Raw genomic sequence first — 18085 nt, forward strand, 5'->3', positions numbered from 1 at the left:
AAACTACATCTCCCGTGAGCCAGCGCGGCGCGCGTGCGCACTGACCTCCCAGTTGTCAAAGTGCTTTTGGCGATCGGGTCGCTCGCCAAGCTATAAGCAAAGCGAAAGGAGGACATCGGGAATCTGCTGTACCGATCTGATCACACAAATAAGGTAATCGCAGGCGATCTCACCGATCTGCGACCATTCAGTGCGTACTAATGACTCTGGTGTTAATTACTGGGTGGTGTGGTGGGGGAGCAGCTGCAGCAGGCTGGCTGCACATAGATGGGGGCAGTCCTGGCTCTGCAGCAGGGGGGGAAACTTGTTAGTTGTTGTGTAGAAGCCTGTATAGGAAATGTGGCTCAGTCTTGACCTTGAAGAGAAAGGCAAATTGATCCTGGGTGATAATTAAGCGGCTGATTACTAATTGATTAGTTATCCGGGCCACGGGCGAAACCGGTATCTTAACGGCCCCGACAATGATAATCGCCATGTTTACGGATCTGACGTTCCGAGGCTTAGTAATGTCATGTGCGATTGTCGTAGCATCTGAGAAAATAGCGTATAAAGCGCTGTTCACACTGTCGGACCGCGCACGGCCTTGGCGGGATATTTAGCAGAAGGTTTTTCTATAGTCTGATGGCGGCATCCATCCCATATAGACAAACACTTATCTTGGCGTGTTTGCCCCTTTTAAAAACCGGGCTCGACGACGTGCCAGTAAAAGGCGTCACCATTATGTGTACATGCCCTATCCGGATTGCAACAAAAAAAAAAATAATTCCAATATTGAGTTTTTATTTTTGCTATCATACCCCTAAATAATGAATATAATGTGCTATCTCAGGTAGCCTGCAATCTGTGATATGTCCCAGCGGAGCAATGTGATCGCCGGGATCAGATGAAATATTGTCCGTTTTTATACAATCATCAGTTAAAAAAAAGATTTACAAGACCAAATGCAGTTTTCTATGTAAATAATCGTAACGTATCCGTAAAATGTCAGATGCTACACGGATGATAGCGGCTTTTTTTTTACCCCGCACCCATAGACTTGAATAGGCACTTACAAAAGACTGACCATCAGAAAACAGGTGTGCACAGGTGCAAACTAAGAGGAGCCAACAAATATAGACGTTAAACTTTATTTGTTATGCAAAATACAGAAATAACATCGGATTCACGTAAAAAAAAAAAAAAAAAAAAAATCTGGGCAGCCCTATCCTAATATTGGATTGAAGTTCATTCTCTGTCCTCCGTAGTACACGCCTGCGCAAGGCAAGATTGCCTTGTGCAGGCGTGTACTACGGAGGATGGAGAATGAACTTCAATCCAATATTGCAGCCAGCATGAAGCCAGCAGGTAAGGAAAGGGTGAATCAAACACCTGAAAACTCCGCCCATATGACCGAAAACCGGTCCCGCCAAATTCAGGTGACAGGTTCCCTTTAATATCATTGGTCAGTGTCCTGTCTGTGTAATATACTCATCTGAACGAGCCGTAATCCAGAGATCGCATCATGGCTGTCTGTTTATTGGTAATCTTAGACTTCATTCATACGTACGTTTTTCCCTTTTCTTTTTTTTTTTTTCAGATTTTTCACGGATAGACCACATACCCATTATAATCTATGAGACTGTTCACATGTCCAACTTTTTTTTTACCAGATCAAACATGTAAAAAAACAAACAAAAAAAACAACATAACAGAATTTGAGTTGCCAATGCAAGTAAATGCGTCCGTGCCAAAAAAAGGATGACGCTCAGATATCATCTATGTGTCATCCGTGTGCCATCCAGTTCTTTATTTTCATTCCCTATATTTTAGTATAGTGTTATTATGTTAGTGTACTCACCAATCACCGTCTTGCCCAGTTTCCAGCTCCGTTCCTCTTCCGAGTCACACAACGGCCCTTCTGACCCTCTGGATCACATTGGGGTTTATGTGTGAGCTGGAAGTGGCTTTTGCAATGTGGGCGTATGGGGCGTCGGAACGAGGCTCTCGAGAGGACTGGATGCCGGGGAAAACTGTGATCCGCGAGTATTTTATTCTTATTTTTTTGCATATGACAAAAAACTGATGCAATACTGATGGAAAAAAACAGACAAATGGACCAAAAATGAATGTAAAAGCAACACAAGGCCCATTTAATCTCATAGGGAAAAATAAAAAACGGTGTCGGAGTAAAGTCTTAGGGTATGTTCACATGTAGCAGTTGTGCTATAGTTGTTCCAACAGGTTTGGATGACACTCTATACGAGGGCTCTGATCGTTGGAGGAGATGATGATTCGGCGGGTCTGATTTTGGACTGCTGATTGCTAGCCGCTTATCTCTGGGAGATCAAGGCAAAGATGTCGGCCGGCCGCCTTCTGAAAGAGAACAGTAGTGATCAGCGAATGGGCTCAGATAAGGTGTTATCTGAGCATGCTCACGTGTTATCCGAGTGTCTTCGGCATGCTCGAAAAATATGTTCCAGTCCCTGCGGCTGCATGTCTCGCGTCTATTCGACAGTAGCAATACATGCAGGGATTGTCTAACAAACAGGCCATTCCTGTATGTGTTGCTGCTGTCTAACAGCCGTAGAGGTGCAGCCGCAGGGACTCGTACATATTATCCGAGCACGCTGAAGACACTTGGATAACCCAAAATGGGGGCCACAATGTCGTACATATGGTTCTCACTGGTTCTGAAGCTCAGTCCTGTTCACTGCAGCCACGGCTCCTTAAGCCTCATTCAAATGTCTGTGAAACAAGGTCCAATCGCACGGACTGACTATGGGGTCTCCAGATCCCAACATGACCGCCTCATAGGCATACACTGAGGATGATGAGTCCAGATCGGGAGGCCCATGGCCAGTCCATGCCATCAGACGGTGTTTCAGGGGTGTCTTGAGTTGACCCTTTTTCCGCTGATTGGCTGGGGTGGACATCTTACGCCACATATATAAAATTTTAGGTGTATGTACTGTACAATATATATATACCGTATATACTCGAGTATAAGCCGACCCGAGTATAAGCCGACCCCCCTAATTTTGCCACAAAAAGCTGGGAAAACTTATTGACTCGAGTATAAGCCTAGGGTGGGAAATGCAGCAGCTACCGGTGAATTTCAAAAATAAAAATAGATGCTCCATACCGTTCATTATGGCCCTTTAGATGCTCCATATAAAGCTGTGCCCCATATAATGCTCTGCACCGTTCAGTATGGCCCCATAGATGCTCCACATAAAGCTGTGCCATATATAATGCTCTGCACCGTTCAGTATGGCCCCATAGATGCTCCACATAAAGCTGTGCCATATAGAATGCTCTGCACCGTTCATTATGGCCCCATAGATGCTCCACATAAAGCTGTGCAATATATAATGCTCTGCACCGTTCAGTATGGCCCCATAGATGCTCCACATAAAGCTGTGCCATATAGAATGCTCTGCACCGTTCAGTATGGCCCCATAGATGTGCCATAGAAAGCTGTGCCCCATATAATGCTCTGCACCGTTCAGTATGGCCCCATAGATGCTCCACATAAAGCTGTGCCATATAGAATGCTGCTGCTGCAATAAAAAAAAAAATGACATACTCACCTCTTTTGCTGTCCGCAGCTCCTCAGCATCCCGTCTCGGCGTCTCTCCGCACTGACTGTTCAGGCAGAGGGCGGCGCACACACTAGTACATCATCGCGCCCTCTGACCTGAACAGTCAGAGCAAGAGGACGCGGAAGACGGAGCGGCGCTCGGCGGGTGGAACGTGGATAGGTAACTATGACATACTCACCTGCTCCCGGCGTCCCTGGCTCCTTCCCCCGGACATCTGGTCTCCGGGTGCCGCAGCCTCTTCCTCTGTCAGCGGTCACCGTTACCGCTCATTAGAGGAATGAATATGCAGCTCCACCCCTATAGGAGTGGAGTCCATATTCATAACTTTAATGAGCGGTCCCACGTGACTGCTGAACAGGGGAAGAGCTGCGGCACCCGAACACCGTGGGACGGACAGGGGGAGCGCCAGGACTAGGTGAGTATGCGACAGTCCTCTCTGTATACACGCCCAGATATATGCAGATATTGAATATATGAACTTCGGACTGCATTCCTGCCATAGAGACTATACGTAGAGAATTGAGTTACATAAGGCTGAATCCTACCTGCTTTTTACAGGGAATCCGTCAGCAGGATTTCACACTCCAATCTATTTATTTGTGCATGTCGCTCTTTCAAAGATGAGTCCAGCAATACCTTTACACGGCCCAGTCTGCTCCTCCGTAACTGAGAAATCAGTGACATGCAAATAAGGCTGAAGCCTCTGTCACTCCAGATCTATTCCCTGCCCGGTGCCGCTGCCTTCTGCTTGACTGACAGCTCCTTTGCCTAAAGTCACACAGCATAGAGGCTGTCAGTCAAGCAGGAGGAGGCGGTGGTGCTGATCGAGGAGTAGAGCTGGAGTGACAGAGGCTTAAAGGGACACTGTCACCTGAATTTGGAGGGAACAATCTTCAGCCATGGAGGCGGGGTTTTGGGGTTTTTGATTCACCCTTTCCTTACCCGCAATCTTGCCTTGCGCAGGCGTTTACTATGGAGGACAGAGAATGAACTTCAATCCAATATTGCAGCCAGCATGCAGCCAGCGGGTAAGGAAAGGGTGAATCAAAAACCCCAAAACCCCGCCTCCATGGCTGAAGATTGTTCCCTCCAAATTCAGGTGACAGTGTCCCTTTAAAGGGAACATGTCACCTGAATTTGGCGGGTCCGGTTTTCGGTCATATGGGCGAAGTTTTCGGGTGTTTGATGTACCCTTTCCTTACCCGCTGGCTGCATGCTTGCCGCAATATTGGATTGAAGTTCATTCTCTGTCCTCCGTAGTACACGCCTGCGCAAGGCAATGTTGCCTTGCGCAGGCGTGTACTACGGAGGACAGAGAATGAACCGGTTCCGCCAAATTCAGGTGACAGGTTCCCTTTACAGGTACCGTCACATTTAGCGACGCTGCAGCGATCTAGACAACGATGCCGATCGCTGCAGCGTTGCTGTTTGGTCGCTGGGGAGCTGTCACCCATACAGCTCTTCAGCGACCAACGATCCCGAAATCCCCAGGTAACCAGGGTAAACATCGGGTTACTAAGCGCAGGGCCGTGCTTAGTAACCCGATGTTTACCCTGGTTACCAGTATAAATGTAAAAAAAACAAACACTACATACTTATATTCCGGTGTCTGGTCACGTCCCTCGCCTTCAGCTTCCAGCACTGACTGAGCGCCGGCCGTAAAGCACAGCGGTGATGTCACCGCTGTGCTCTGCTTTACGGCTGGCCGGCGCTCACAGTCAGTGTGGGAAGCTGAAGGCGAGGGACGTGACCAGACACCGGAATATAAGTATGTAGTGTTTGTTTTTTTTACATTTACACTGGTAACCAGGGTAAACATCGGGTTACTAAGCGCGGCCCTGCGCTTAGTAACCTGATGTTTACCCTGGTTACCAGTGAAGACATCGCTGATTCGGCGTCACACACGCCGATTCAGCGATGTCAGCGGGAGATCCAGCGACGAAATAAAGTCCTGGACTTTCCCCAGCGACCAACGATCTCCCAGCAGGGGCCTGATCGTTGGTCGCTGTCACGCATAACGATTTCGTTAACGATATCGTTGCTACGTCACCAAAAGCAACGTTATCGTTGACAATATCGTTATGTGTGACGGTGCCTTTAGATCTGCCATAGCTCTTTATGCTCATTTGCATATCAAATTAAACCCTGATTTCTCAGTAACAGAGGGGCAGACTGACTATGTAAAGATATTACTGGGCCTGTGTTTGAAAGACCTACATGCGGATATAAATAGTTTAAGAGCGCAGTCAGACGGCCGCATTACTCACTCGAGGATCGCATTGCAATCCTTGGACTGGCCATTGTTTCTATGCAGCTGTCACGATCAAGGCAGGAGAGCCGACGGCCAGTCCGAGGATTACAATGCGATCCTCGCGCTAGTAATACAGCCGTCTGACTGCGCCCTAAGGGTGAAATCCTGATGGCAGATTCCCTTTAAATTTATAATCCTTGGCCCAAAAGAAGTACACTTTGTCGTGGCTGATGGGCCCCACACAAATTAGGCAATTTTATGAGTATAGTCTAAATAGCAATAATGCAGTTCGAGCCTATATCTTGGCGTTCATATTGATCTTGTCTGTTTGCGTTCTGCTTCTTTCGGTTCCTACCAGTTTCTCTATCGCACCTTTGCTGGGATGACACGGCCATCAACACAAGTAAACAATTCAGACTCCCCAAACCCTCCCTTCCCTTTAAATCCCTGGGAAGATGCAGCGCATACATGCCTGTGCACAAACATTGCGAGATGTCGTGTATTTCAGATGACGTGATAAAGCATTCTTCAGCATATCTGCTAGGGGTATTTCAAAGGTTAAATGGATAGCAAAAGTAGAAAAAAAAATGTGTTAGAGTTCATTAGTCAGGACTTTGTCATACTGCACTGATGGGGCTCGGGGTTTGCTGTGTGTTGTGCCAGCAGCTGATCCGGTAGTGCTGCATTGCTGTACTGCAGCACCGTGATCACACACGCTCATCCTCGCTGCAGACCTCGCTGCAGACCCACAGGACTGAGCCCCTGCCTCTAGCTGCCAGTCCTCCCTCTCCTACCAGCACCCAGTCCTGCAGATTATCCGCCACGGGCAGCCGCAGTTTGGGCAGATCGGGAGGCTTTCCATACACATCTTTACCCAGCGAACGATTGAATTTGTCTCTTCATCCCTATATGTAAATAATCGGTGTAGATGGCATAAGGAAGAAAAGGTATCATGTAAATGCGGCTAGAAATGAAGTTACACGGCTCGCTAATATATTTGCTAATTCAATTCCTCCTCATTTTCAAGATCTCTGCTTCTTGTCAATGAATGGAGAACATTTGCGTCATTTTCTCATCCCTTACACTTCAGATATTTCTCACAACTTCATAAAAAAGCAGGTAAATAATAATAATCTTAAAGCAGATTTGACTTCAGATTTCACAGATCAATTAGAGTTGATGATGCCGGTGTACTTACTTTGAAAATCCGTGGTGGGTTGAATAATCCTTTTTTTTTTTCTTTTAAAGAGTTTTCCTGCCTAAATAATAAAAAGAAGGATTTTGCTTGTAAAAGACTCCATTGTTATGTCAGGATTTTCACTGTTATTTGAGCCGCTTCATCAGGTATAAGAGATCTCTTAGATATAGTATGTAGCTTGTACTGGAAAATCTGGAGGCAGGATCCCTGTTTAAACTAGTACATTGTGGAGACTACATACATCATTGAATAGATCTCTTAGAACTGATGAGGCTGGAGTTTTTGCTTTGAAAAATCCTCATCAGGATTGCTGTATAAACAATGTCCCCGTCTGATATTAAGATGCTCGTTTTAATATTAGAAATTATACAGGAATTCTGGCCAGGGAATTCAAAGTAAGTACAACCGCCTCATCGGGTTTAAAGGATCTCTTTAATAATACATGCTCTTTGTATTGTGAAATACAGTGACAGATCTGTTATAAAGGAGTAAGTTATGGAAATTCACATCTGAAAGCTTTAGCTTCAAGCTCCAGAACAGGTCGTCTTCAGGTTCCTGTGTTGGTATGTGACCATAGCTGTGTAAGTGAAGGGGACAGGCTGAATTCACATTTCAATAGCAAAGCAAGCCCCTTTTCTGTTGCAGCCGATCTAAGGACAGAGAAGGGGACCAAATAAGCAATTGAAAGGTACAGTTATCCAACCTTCTCTTGTCTTCCCTGGTCACCTGGAAACCACAAGAGGACCTGCAGAACAGAACCTGAGACTGGATCTTGTAAGTTGGAGATTAGGGCAACTTTCAGACCTCAGTATGTTAGTAAGTTACATCATTTTCAAATTTAACATTACATAATTAAACTTTACTAAATATACATTTTCAGCTTGACCACCCCTAAGGTGGTCAATGTGAGCAGAACAGCCTGGACTACAATCTGAAATACTTGGCTTAGGGTGGGTTTACACTATACGATGGTGACTGTTAATCAACCACCAACCTGCTACATGATCGTGTCCTCCCAAAAAAACAAAAGCATTTACCTCTATAATGGGAGAGGGTCACGTTATGATAGAGCCTATGCCCACAGTAGAATTTTTGGTGGTGGCCAACATCTGTCTTGGCCATTCTCCCATACACAAGAGCACTTGCTCGACCAAGAAAGCCAATGTTCTGGAGAACTTGTCTCCAGGAGAACAAAGCAATCGACTGTCCAAAATCAGAGATGTCCCATCGATATCTCCCCCAACGATCAGTTGGCTGGCGCTCCCATACACATTAGACTGTTGGACGTTGCGTTGATATTGTCAGGTTCGGCCGACATTAGTCTAACGTGTATGGGGGGCTTAAGTAATTGTGCCTCTAATTACAAGCCATGCCTGATGTATAAGAGAGATCAAAGGGTGTTATGGACCTGGTGGTTAGGAGCACCCGGAACGACCTGATGGTTAAACTAACACAGAACAAGCTCTGGGAAGTGGGAGCTCTGCTGACCGCAACCCCTAATCCTATCACACACACTAGAAATAGCCGTGGAGCGTACCTAACTCTACCTAGACGCCTCTTCACAGCCTAAGAGCTAACTAGCCCTAGAGATAGAAACTAAAGCCTACCTTGCCTCAGAGAAATTCCCCAAAGGAAAAGGCAGCCCCCCACATATATTGACTGTGAGTAAAGATGAAAGTCACAAACACAGGAATGAAACAAGTTTCAGCAAAGGGAGGCCAGACTTACTAAACAGACTGAGGATAGAAAAGGTATCTTTGCGGTCCGCACAAAAAACTACAAAAAGACCACGCAGAGTATGCAAAAAGACCTCCGCACCGACTCACGGTGCGGAGGTGCCACTCTGCATCCCAGAGCTTCCAGCTAGCAAGGCAAAATCATGATAGCAAGCTGGACAAGAAAACAATGAACAAATAATTAACTAGCAGGGACTTAGCTTCTGCTGGAGTAGACAGGTCACCAGAAAGATCCAAGAGCGAACTGAACCAGTACGAGAACATTGACAGCTGGCATGGAGTAACGATCTGAGTGGAGTTAAATAGAGCAGCCAGCCAAAGAATAAACTAAGTCACCTGTGGAAGGAACCTCAGAAGCAGCAGCTCCACTCACAGCCACCAGAGGGAGCCCATGGACAGAACTCGCCGAAGTACCATTCATGACCACAGGAGGGAGTTCGATAACAGAATTCACAACAAAAGGGGTTGTCTCATAACAGACAGTGAGGATATGCCAAAAATGCTAATTGATGCTGGACCCAACTGTGGGGGACTTTGCCCATCTCTAGTGGTCCTCTGATCTTCCATTTCAATACGTGGCCGATCGCAGTGAAAGCAGAGGTGGCAACGAGTTCTGGACATAGACAAGCTGGCGTGTTCTTTCAGCCAACATATCACCCCTGACTCCTCCTTATTCATGAACGATCGGCTTGGCCAAGCAATCTTGTGTTCTCTCCAGGAAGAGCGGCAAAAGACGATGTCCGGTTACTTATTTACGTGAAGAACAATAGGATCAGGGGTTTCAGTACAAGCCTCCCGATCCTTCTCCTTCCCCCGATATCCTCTTTGGTGGAGAGTCGGGAGGCCCCCATTCACAGTAGATGTTCAGACGATCCCTTCACAAATTGGTGGGTTTACTGGTGTAGAGGGCCTTTGGGTCTCTGGGTCGCTTCTTGTTGACCGTTTCCAAGCAGCCATGGTAGACTTTCCTTCTTCACTGCAGAGAGAGAAGATGATGAATGGATGTGATGAGAATTTGATTTCACAACTTTTTAACATAGTCAATACTCTTTGTAGAAGGCGGAAAAATTATTGTATTAGATGAGAACCCATAAAGCGTGAGGACTTCACAGCCTACACCAGCCTGTGTTCCCCTCTGCATCAGAGCCATGGTCCGTTTTCATTGCTGATTTCGATGGAAATAACAATATGTAGTGATATTTTTTTTGGCAAAACAAAGGGCAAGAACCATGATTAAGGCTCTGTTGATCTGAAACGCGTCGGTTGTTCACACCATGGCCAAAGCCGTGTGTCAACACGTTTTTTAAGAATTGATTTTTCCGTAAATACTGGACTTGTATTACTTACTGTGAACACGCTGGATTTCTTCTTATGTATAAATAGTGGGGTGCAGCCACTCATCAGTATAAATAGTGGGGTGTATATCATCTAGCAAGATGAATAATGCGGTGCAAGTTGTGGATTAGGATATATAGTGGTGTATAGATGGATGATCACCATGTACAGTGGGGTGCGGCCTGACTATCACTATGAATAGTGGGGTGCGGCCTGACTATCACAATGAATAGTGGGGGTGCAGTCTATCACTATGAATAGTGGGGGTGCAGCCTGGCGATCACTATGAATAGTGGGGGTGCAGTCTGACTATCACTATGAATAGTGGGGGTGTACCCTGGCGATCACTATGAATAGTGGGGGTGCAGTCTATCACGATGAATAGTAGGGTGCAGCCTGATGATCCCCATATATAGAGGGGGTGCAGCCTGATGATCACCATGTACAGTAGGGTGCGTCCTGACAGGCTGTACCCCACTACCCATCTCCATGTACAGTGGGGTACCTCCTGACGATTAGTGGCATGCATCCTGACAATCATCATACACAGTGGGGTGCAGCCTCATGATCACCAGGTATAATGGGGTGCAGCCTAACGATCAGTATGTACAGTGGGGGTGCAGCCTGATGATTAGTGGGGTCTAGTCTGCTGATTGGTGGGGTGCAGTCTGACAATTAGTGGGGTGCAGCCTGATGACCATTGGGGTGCAGCCTCACGATCACCATGTACAGTGGGGTGCAGCCTGACTCTTAGTGGCGTGCAGAATGTCGACCATTGGTGTGCAGCCTAACGGTTAGTAGGGTGCAGCCTGACTATTAGTGGGGTCTAGTGTGACGATTACTGGGGTGCATCCTGACAATCTGTGGGGTGCAGCCTGATGATCAGTATGTACAGTGGGGTGCCTCCTGACTATTAGTGGGGTGCCTCCTGACTATTAGTGGGGTGCAGCCTGATGATTAGTGCGGTGCCGCCTGATGATTAGTGGGGTGCCTCCTGACTATTAGTGGGGTGCAGCCTGATGATTAGTGCGGTGCCTCCTGACTATTAGTGGGGTGCCTCCTGACTATTAGTGGGGTGCCTCCTGACTATTAGTGGGGTGCCTCCTATTAGTGGTGTGCAGCCTGATGATTAGTGGGGTGCCTCCTGACTATTAGTGGGGTGCAGCCTGATGATTAGTGGGGTGCCTCCTGACTATTAGTGGGGTGCAGCCTGACTATTAGTGGGGTGCCTCCTATTAGTGGGGTGCAGCCTGATGATTAGTGGGGTGCCTCCTATTAGTGGGGTGCCTCCTGACTATTAGTGGGGTGCCTCCTATTAGTGGTGTGCAGCCTGATGATTAGTGGGGTGCCTCCTGACTATTAGTGGGGTGCCTCCTATTAGTGGGGTGCAGCCTGATGATTAGTGGGGTGCCTCCTGACTATTAGTGGGGTGCAGCCTGACTATTAGTGGGGTGCCTCCTATTAGTGGGGTGCAGCCTGATGATTAGTGGGGTGCCTCCTGACTATTAGTGGGGTGCAGCCTGACTATTAGTGCGGTGCCTCCTGACTATTAGTGCGGTGCCTCCTGACTATTAGTGGGGTGCCTCCTGACTATTAGTGGGGTGCAGCCTATTAGTGGGGTGCCTCCTGACTATTAGTGGGGTGCCTCCTGACTATTAGTGGGGTGCCTCCTATTAGTGGGGTTCAGCCTGATGATTAGTGGGGTGCCTCCTGACTATTAGTGCGGTGCCTCCTGACTATTAGTGGGGTGCCTCCTGACTATTAGTGGGGTGCAGCCTGACTATTAGTGGGGTGCCTCCTATTAGTGGGGTGCCTCCTATTAGTGGGGGGCCTCCTGACTATTAGTGGGGTGTCCTATTAGTGGGGTGCCTCCTGACTATTAGTGGGGTGCCTCCTGACTATTAGTGGGGTGCCTCCTGACTATTAATGGGGTGCCTCCTGACTATTAGTGGGGTGCCTCCTGACTATTAGTGGGGTGCCTCCTGACTATTAGTGGGGTGCCTCCTGACTATTAGTGGGGTGCCTCCTGACTATTAATGGGGTGCCTCCTGACTATTAGTGGGGGTGCCTCCTGACTATTAGTGGGGGTGCCTCCTGACTATTAGTGGGGTGCCTCCTGACTATTAATGGGGTGCCTCCTGAGTATTAGTGGGGTGCCTCCTGACTATTAGTGGGGTGCCTCCTGACTATTAGTAGGGTGTCTCCTGACTATTAGTGGGGTGTCTCCTATTAGTGGGGTGCCTCCTGACTATTAGTAGGGTGCCTCCTGACTATTAGTGGGGTGCCTCCTGACTATTAGTGGGGTGTCTCCTGACTATTAGTGGGGTGCAGCCTGACGATTAGTGGGGTGCCTCCTGACGATTAGTGGGGTGCCTCCTGACTATTAGTGGGGTGTCTCCTGACCATTAGTGGGGTGTCTCCTGACCATTAGTGGGGTGCCTCCTGACCATTAGTGGGGTGCCTCCTGACCATTAGTGGGGTGCCTCCTGACCATTAGTGGGGTGCCTCCTGACCATTAGTGGGGTGCCTCCTGACCATTAGTGGGGTGCCTCCTGACCATTAGTGGGGTGTCTCCTGACGATTAGTGGGGTGCCTCCTGACGATTAGTGGGGTGCCTCCTGACTATTAGTGGGGTGCCTCCTGACGATTAGTGGGGTGCCTCCTAACTATTAGTGGGGTGCAGCCTGACGATTTGTGGGGTGCCTCCTGACTGTGCAGATGGTCCCTCCCCGCTGCTCCCCGCTCTCCGCCGCCGCCGGTAACCTTGCTGAAGGACGCAGCAGTGTGTATTGACGTATGCTAATGGCACGGGGCTGGATGGAGGGAGGAGGCGCCTGCCAATAACAGGAACCAGAATCGGCGGAGTGCAGCCTCGGAGCGCAGAGTTCCGGTACTGGAGCAGGGACGTGGCGGCGGAGCGGCGGTGTAATGTGGCTCCTCTGCCCCGGGGAGGGCGCACGGCTGCGGGGCGCGGGCGCACGGTGTGACAGCAGGCGGCGCACGGTGTGACAGCACACTGCAGAGGTTTGCTGCCGCTGACTCCGTCCTAACACACATCTGCTTTCTCTCTTCCCTGTTTCAGCTGTGCAAGCCATGCAGGATGATTTACTGATGGACAAAAGCCACCCTCAGCAGCAGAGGCAGCAGTCAGCCCCAGCAGCATCCCACCCTCAGCAGAGGCAGCAGTCATCCCCAGCAGCATCCCACCCTCAGCAGAGGCAGCAGTCATCCCCAGCAGCATCCCACCCTCAGCAGAGGCAGCAGTCATCCCCAGCAGCATCCCACCCTCAGCAGAGGCAGCAGTCAGCCCCAGCATCATCCCACCCTCAGCAGAGGCAGCAGTCAGCCCCAGCATCATCCCACCCTCAGCAGAGGCAGCAGTCAGCCCCAGCATCATCCCACCCTCAGCAGAGGCAGCAGTCAGCCCCAGCATCATCCCACCCTCAGCAGAGGCAGCAGTCAGCCCCAGCATCCCAGCAGCAAGACCCCGGCAGCTCAGAAGCCCCCTGTGCCGCAGAGCCCCCCAGCCCTGAGAATAACAACAGCACCCCAGCTCTGAAGGAGAAGATGCAGATGGAGTCCCCCCTTCTGCCTGGTCTGAGCTTCCCCCAGCCTGGTCAGCAGGAGCCCCCCACCGGCCCTTCCCTGTCCCCATCCTTTGGCAGCACCTGGTCCACCGGAGGAACTAGCAATGCTGTGGATGACAGCTTTTTCCAAGGAATTACCCCTGTCAATGGGACCATGCTATTCCAGAACTTCCCACATCACCATGTGAACCCTGTATTTGGGGGCACCTTCTCCCCTCAGCTGGGGCTGGCTCATCAGCAACAACAGAGAAGATCCCCAGCGAGCCCCAATAACCACCCCCCCTATAACCAGAGAAACGCGTACAGCCACCAGGCCATCCTGACCAATAAGCCCTCCACATCCTCCTCTTCGTCACCGTCCCCTTCCAGCTGGAACAACCAGCAAAATGCTGCATGGAATAGCCCCTCCAATCCCTGGGGGGGTCTACAGCCTGGCAGAGACCCCCGCAGGGCGGTGGGGGTAGGAGTAGGTGTCGGGGTTGGGGTGCCCTCACCGCTCAATCCAATTTCTCCATTGAAAAAACCCTTCTCCAGTAATGTGATTGCACCCCCAAAATTCCCCCGGGTTTCACCTCTGGCTCCAAAATCCTGGGTGGAGGACAACGCCTTCAGGACGGACAACGGCAATAACCTCTTGCCCCTGCAGGTACCTAATGTCTGATTGTGGTTCTGTGTGTGCGCCGTCCTGTTGTCGAAATTATTCCGAAGCCTCTGCTGGCAGTGACGGGGTTAAACGCCCATTGGGCAATTCGGATTTGGCATGTGCCTATTGGCACTGGGTAGCCCAGCACGGATCGGATCTGATGGCTCCAGTAATTGGGCTAATGGAATAGTCACAATCTGATTTATAATGGTGGCTGCACCTTGCGCCATTTTTGCCTATTTGCTTTATGTGCGCCATTCATATTCCTGGGCTTATGTGTGAATATTTTTGCTTTTGTGGTCAGAAAATGTTTTTTTTTTTCTTTACCTGTTTCTTGTAACAACATAACCCCCATTAGCAGACCCATTTATAGGAGTGCATTATGAAGTGTTTTTTTCCAGGTATGCCCATACAAGATCTAAATTGTGCCAAAAAAAGTCGCTTTATTTTTTTTTTGCCATGTATCATTTTGCTATATCATCTATCCTGTGCAGTGAAATCCCGAGCAAAAATCCACAGCATAAATTGACAATGTAGCAGATTTAAAATCTGCACAACAGGTTTAATTTCTGCACGTTTCCTCCTCAAAATGTGGATGATATTTATGTTATTCACTTTTTCGCCAATGTAAGATATTGCAGATTTTCCGCCATGGAAATCTGGACCCGTAATCTGCGGTGTATGGCTTCTGTGTCCGCACAGGTCAGATATGCTGTGGATTTTCTTCTGCTTAAAATCTAAAGCAGGAAAATCTGCACCTAATATTGCGGCTTTCACTGCAGAAATGTTGCGGTTTTACTGCAGATTTTTTGAAACTCGCTGTGAAAAGCTGCAGCGTAAGATTAAAATCCACATGAAAAATTGCATTGATGAAGAGTATGTGCGCACAGTGTTACTTCATGTGGACTTTGCTGGCTGAAAAATCTATCACATCCAATTCTTTTTTTTTTTTTTTTTTTTTATTCATTTTTGTATATGGGGTGTTTGTTTGTTTGTGTTTTTTTTTTTTTTTTTTTTTTTTTTTTTTACATCAATTGATTCAAAAGTCAAAGGCTATGTGCACACGTTGCGGATTTGAGTGCAGAATTTTCTGTACAAAATCTGCATCTGGCAGAAAACGCAGGTGCAGATTTGATGCGTTTTTCTTGTGGATTTTGTGCATTTTTGTTGCAGATTTGCTGCGGATTTTGTGCGGATTTCTTGCGTTTTTTACCACTGCGGATTTCTATAATAAAAGGGTGCAGAAATGCTGCAGATCCGCACAAAAGAAGTGACATGCTCCTTCTTTCAATCCGCTGCATTTTCCATGCGGAATTTTCCGCACTAATAGCACATCATTTTTTTTTTTCCTATTGATTTACATTGTACTGTAAATCACTTTGCGGATCTGCAGTTTTTCTGCGCGGAAAAAAACGCTGCGGAATCCGCAGTAAATCCGCATCGTGTGCACATAGCCTAAGCCTCCTATTGACTTCAATGGGGAAATACACCTGTTGTGCACATGATACTGTTCTTTTCAGCGTGGGGGGGGAAAAAAAGCAAATGGTAAATGATTGTGGTGCTTCTGTTTGGGGGAGAAAAATCAATTGAAACAAGAAAAAAAGGCGTAAGAAAAAAGACATCATAAACTTGTTTTATGTGTGGTTTTTGGACCGATGTTCTATTGGATCCTCATCAAAATCCATATGGTATAGTAATGGAGGCAGATTTTGATGTAGATTTTGAAGCTTAAAAGTCCGAATGACGCTTCGAATGTAAAACACTTGGGCTATGTTCTCAGGTTGCATTTTTACTGCTTTTTGTATGCAAATTTTACGCTGCATTTTACATTTTACAGTACCAGCAAAGTCTATCATATTTCAGAAATCTCATGTGCACACATTTTTTTTTTTTTTTTTTTCCCTGACTGATTTGGAAAACTGCATCGTTTTTGCAGCATTTTTTTCGCCCATGTAAAGCAATGAATAAGTGCAAAAAAAATGCAGGTATCAGTTTTTTTTTTTAATGCATTTTTGGTTACATCATGATTTCTTGGGGGGGGCACTATCCTTTATCAGCGTGCACAAGAGACAATAAAAACGCAGCAAAGGCTGCGTTTTTTTTCTTTTTTTTTCTGCAGCTTCTTTACCGCCAAGAGAGCAGGTTTTGCCTGCAGAAAAAAAAAAACCCTCAGCAGCAAAAATGCAACGTGTGAACATAGCCTTATGCAATAATGTGCAGAAGATTTTCCGTTCGGGGTGTATATAAACCTGTGTGAACATTCCCTAGGGTATATAGATGTAATGTATTTGTTGGAGGTTTTCTGCACGGAATAGCATGCAGAAAATCCGCCACCAAACGTTGACCTGCTCCATCGTGACCTCAGCCGGATATATTTTGGGTAGCTCAAAACCTGTTCTGCCGATGTCATTCTTGCAGTCCCATGTCATTAGCGCTGCTTGCAGCACATGAACCGGTTTAATGACAGTCATAACATTGCGTACGGCAGTGACTCATTGTCACATAAGGATGTCCTGCTTTTCTTTTTTTTTTTTTTCCTTTTAACAAACGTCTCGGAAAAATCTGCAGAAATCTGAATGTTGCTGCTGCTTCTGTACATTCAGAGAAATAATCCGCAGTGTTACTTTCTTACAAAGCTCTAGGTGGACATTGTTTCCCTTCTGACATGAGACCTTGATACAAAATTGCTGGGGGCTGTAGAGGGAATGTTTGTGCAGCCTTGTAACAGCTGTTGGATGAAGGCAGTGCTGAAATGCCATTCATTACAGCACGGTCGTCTTGACATTTCCGCTAATCTGCTCAGTTGACATACGTGGCCTTGTTTTTCCTCTAGAATATTTTACCTTCCTGCTGATAGGTAAGAACAGGCTCCGTCTTTTATCATGTGCCTTCTAGAATCCATTTCTAGAGCTTTGGTTGAACAGAATAGAGTCCGCCGATGCTTTTTATTTGTTACATCTACGTTCACACTATGAGTATTTGCTGCTTTTTATCTATTGTTTTACTACTATCTTTTTTTTCTCTACCGTGTATTTTCATAGCCCAAAAAAAAAAACCTAACTTCCGGCAAAGTGGATGAGATCTATGTAAATCTTGTGCTGTGCTTTTGTTTAGTTTTTTTTGTTGTTGTTAGAAATTGACCTTTTAGTATTTTTTTTTTTTTTTTTATTGGCATCTTGTCAATCTCTCTTGCTGTAAATGTGTTTCTTATTTGCAGATTTTCCCCATGGATTGAATAAGATGAGGAAAATCCGCAAGAAAAAAAAAGTGCATTTTTTTTTTTTTTTTAGTGCTTTACTGGCTGCGGAAATGCACTAAAAACGCATGTAATCTGCATCGTCTGTATCAGTAAAGGAAGTATAAAAAACAAAGCCGCTTTATATAACATATGATGATGCAAAAATTGGCAGATAAAAACGCATAAACCTCCCCCTCCCCCCCCAAAAAAAAACACCCAAGCGACATAATTTAAGCAGCATCAGAATGCACCAAATACTCATTGTGGGAACTTAACCTTAGGACAGGTTGACATGAGCGTATATTAAAAAAAAAAAAAAAATCGTTCTTGGTTTTTTTTTTTGTTTTTTTTTGTAGCTAGTAATAATATACAAGACCTTTTAAGGGTATGTGCCCATGGTAACGTATTTATGCGACGTGAAACCCGCAGCGGCCAGATGTTACCGCGTAGTGGATGGGATGTCTAGATATCCAATGTCCACTATGCGTGCATAGTCGCCTGCGGATCACCCGCGGA

At 46.9% G+C, this 18085-nt stretch overlaps 1 protein-coding gene across 5 annotated transcripts in view; it reads left to right on the top strand.

Moving 5' to 3' along the window:
- Positions 1-31: 31 nt before the first annotated feature.
- CPEB3 (cytoplasmic polyadenylation element binding protein 3) overlaps positions 32-18085 on the top strand; it is a 136891-nt gene continuing 118837 nt past the window's right edge. The window contains exons 1-2 of one of the 5 annotated variants that reach the window (XM_069753796.1): positions 32-153; positions 13184-14334. In XM_069753796.1, the coding sequence (XP_069609897.1) occupies positions 13195-14334 (1140 nt within the window). In that variant the 5' untranslated portion in view covers positions 32-153; positions 13184-13194. Of the gene's footprint in view, positions 154-12967; positions 14335-18085 lie in introns of those variants that run through there. The other 4 variants (XM_069753797.1, XM_069753801.1, XM_069753800.1 and 1 more) reach the window with 4 other exon arrangements.

Source organism: Ranitomeya imitator, chromosome 2, assembly GCF_032444005.1.
Source record: "Ranitomeya imitator isolate aRanImi1 chromosome 2, aRanImi1.pri, whole genome shotgun sequence".
Taxonomy (NCBI): Eukaryota; Metazoa; Chordata; class Amphibia; order Anura; family Dendrobatidae; genus Ranitomeya; species Ranitomeya imitator.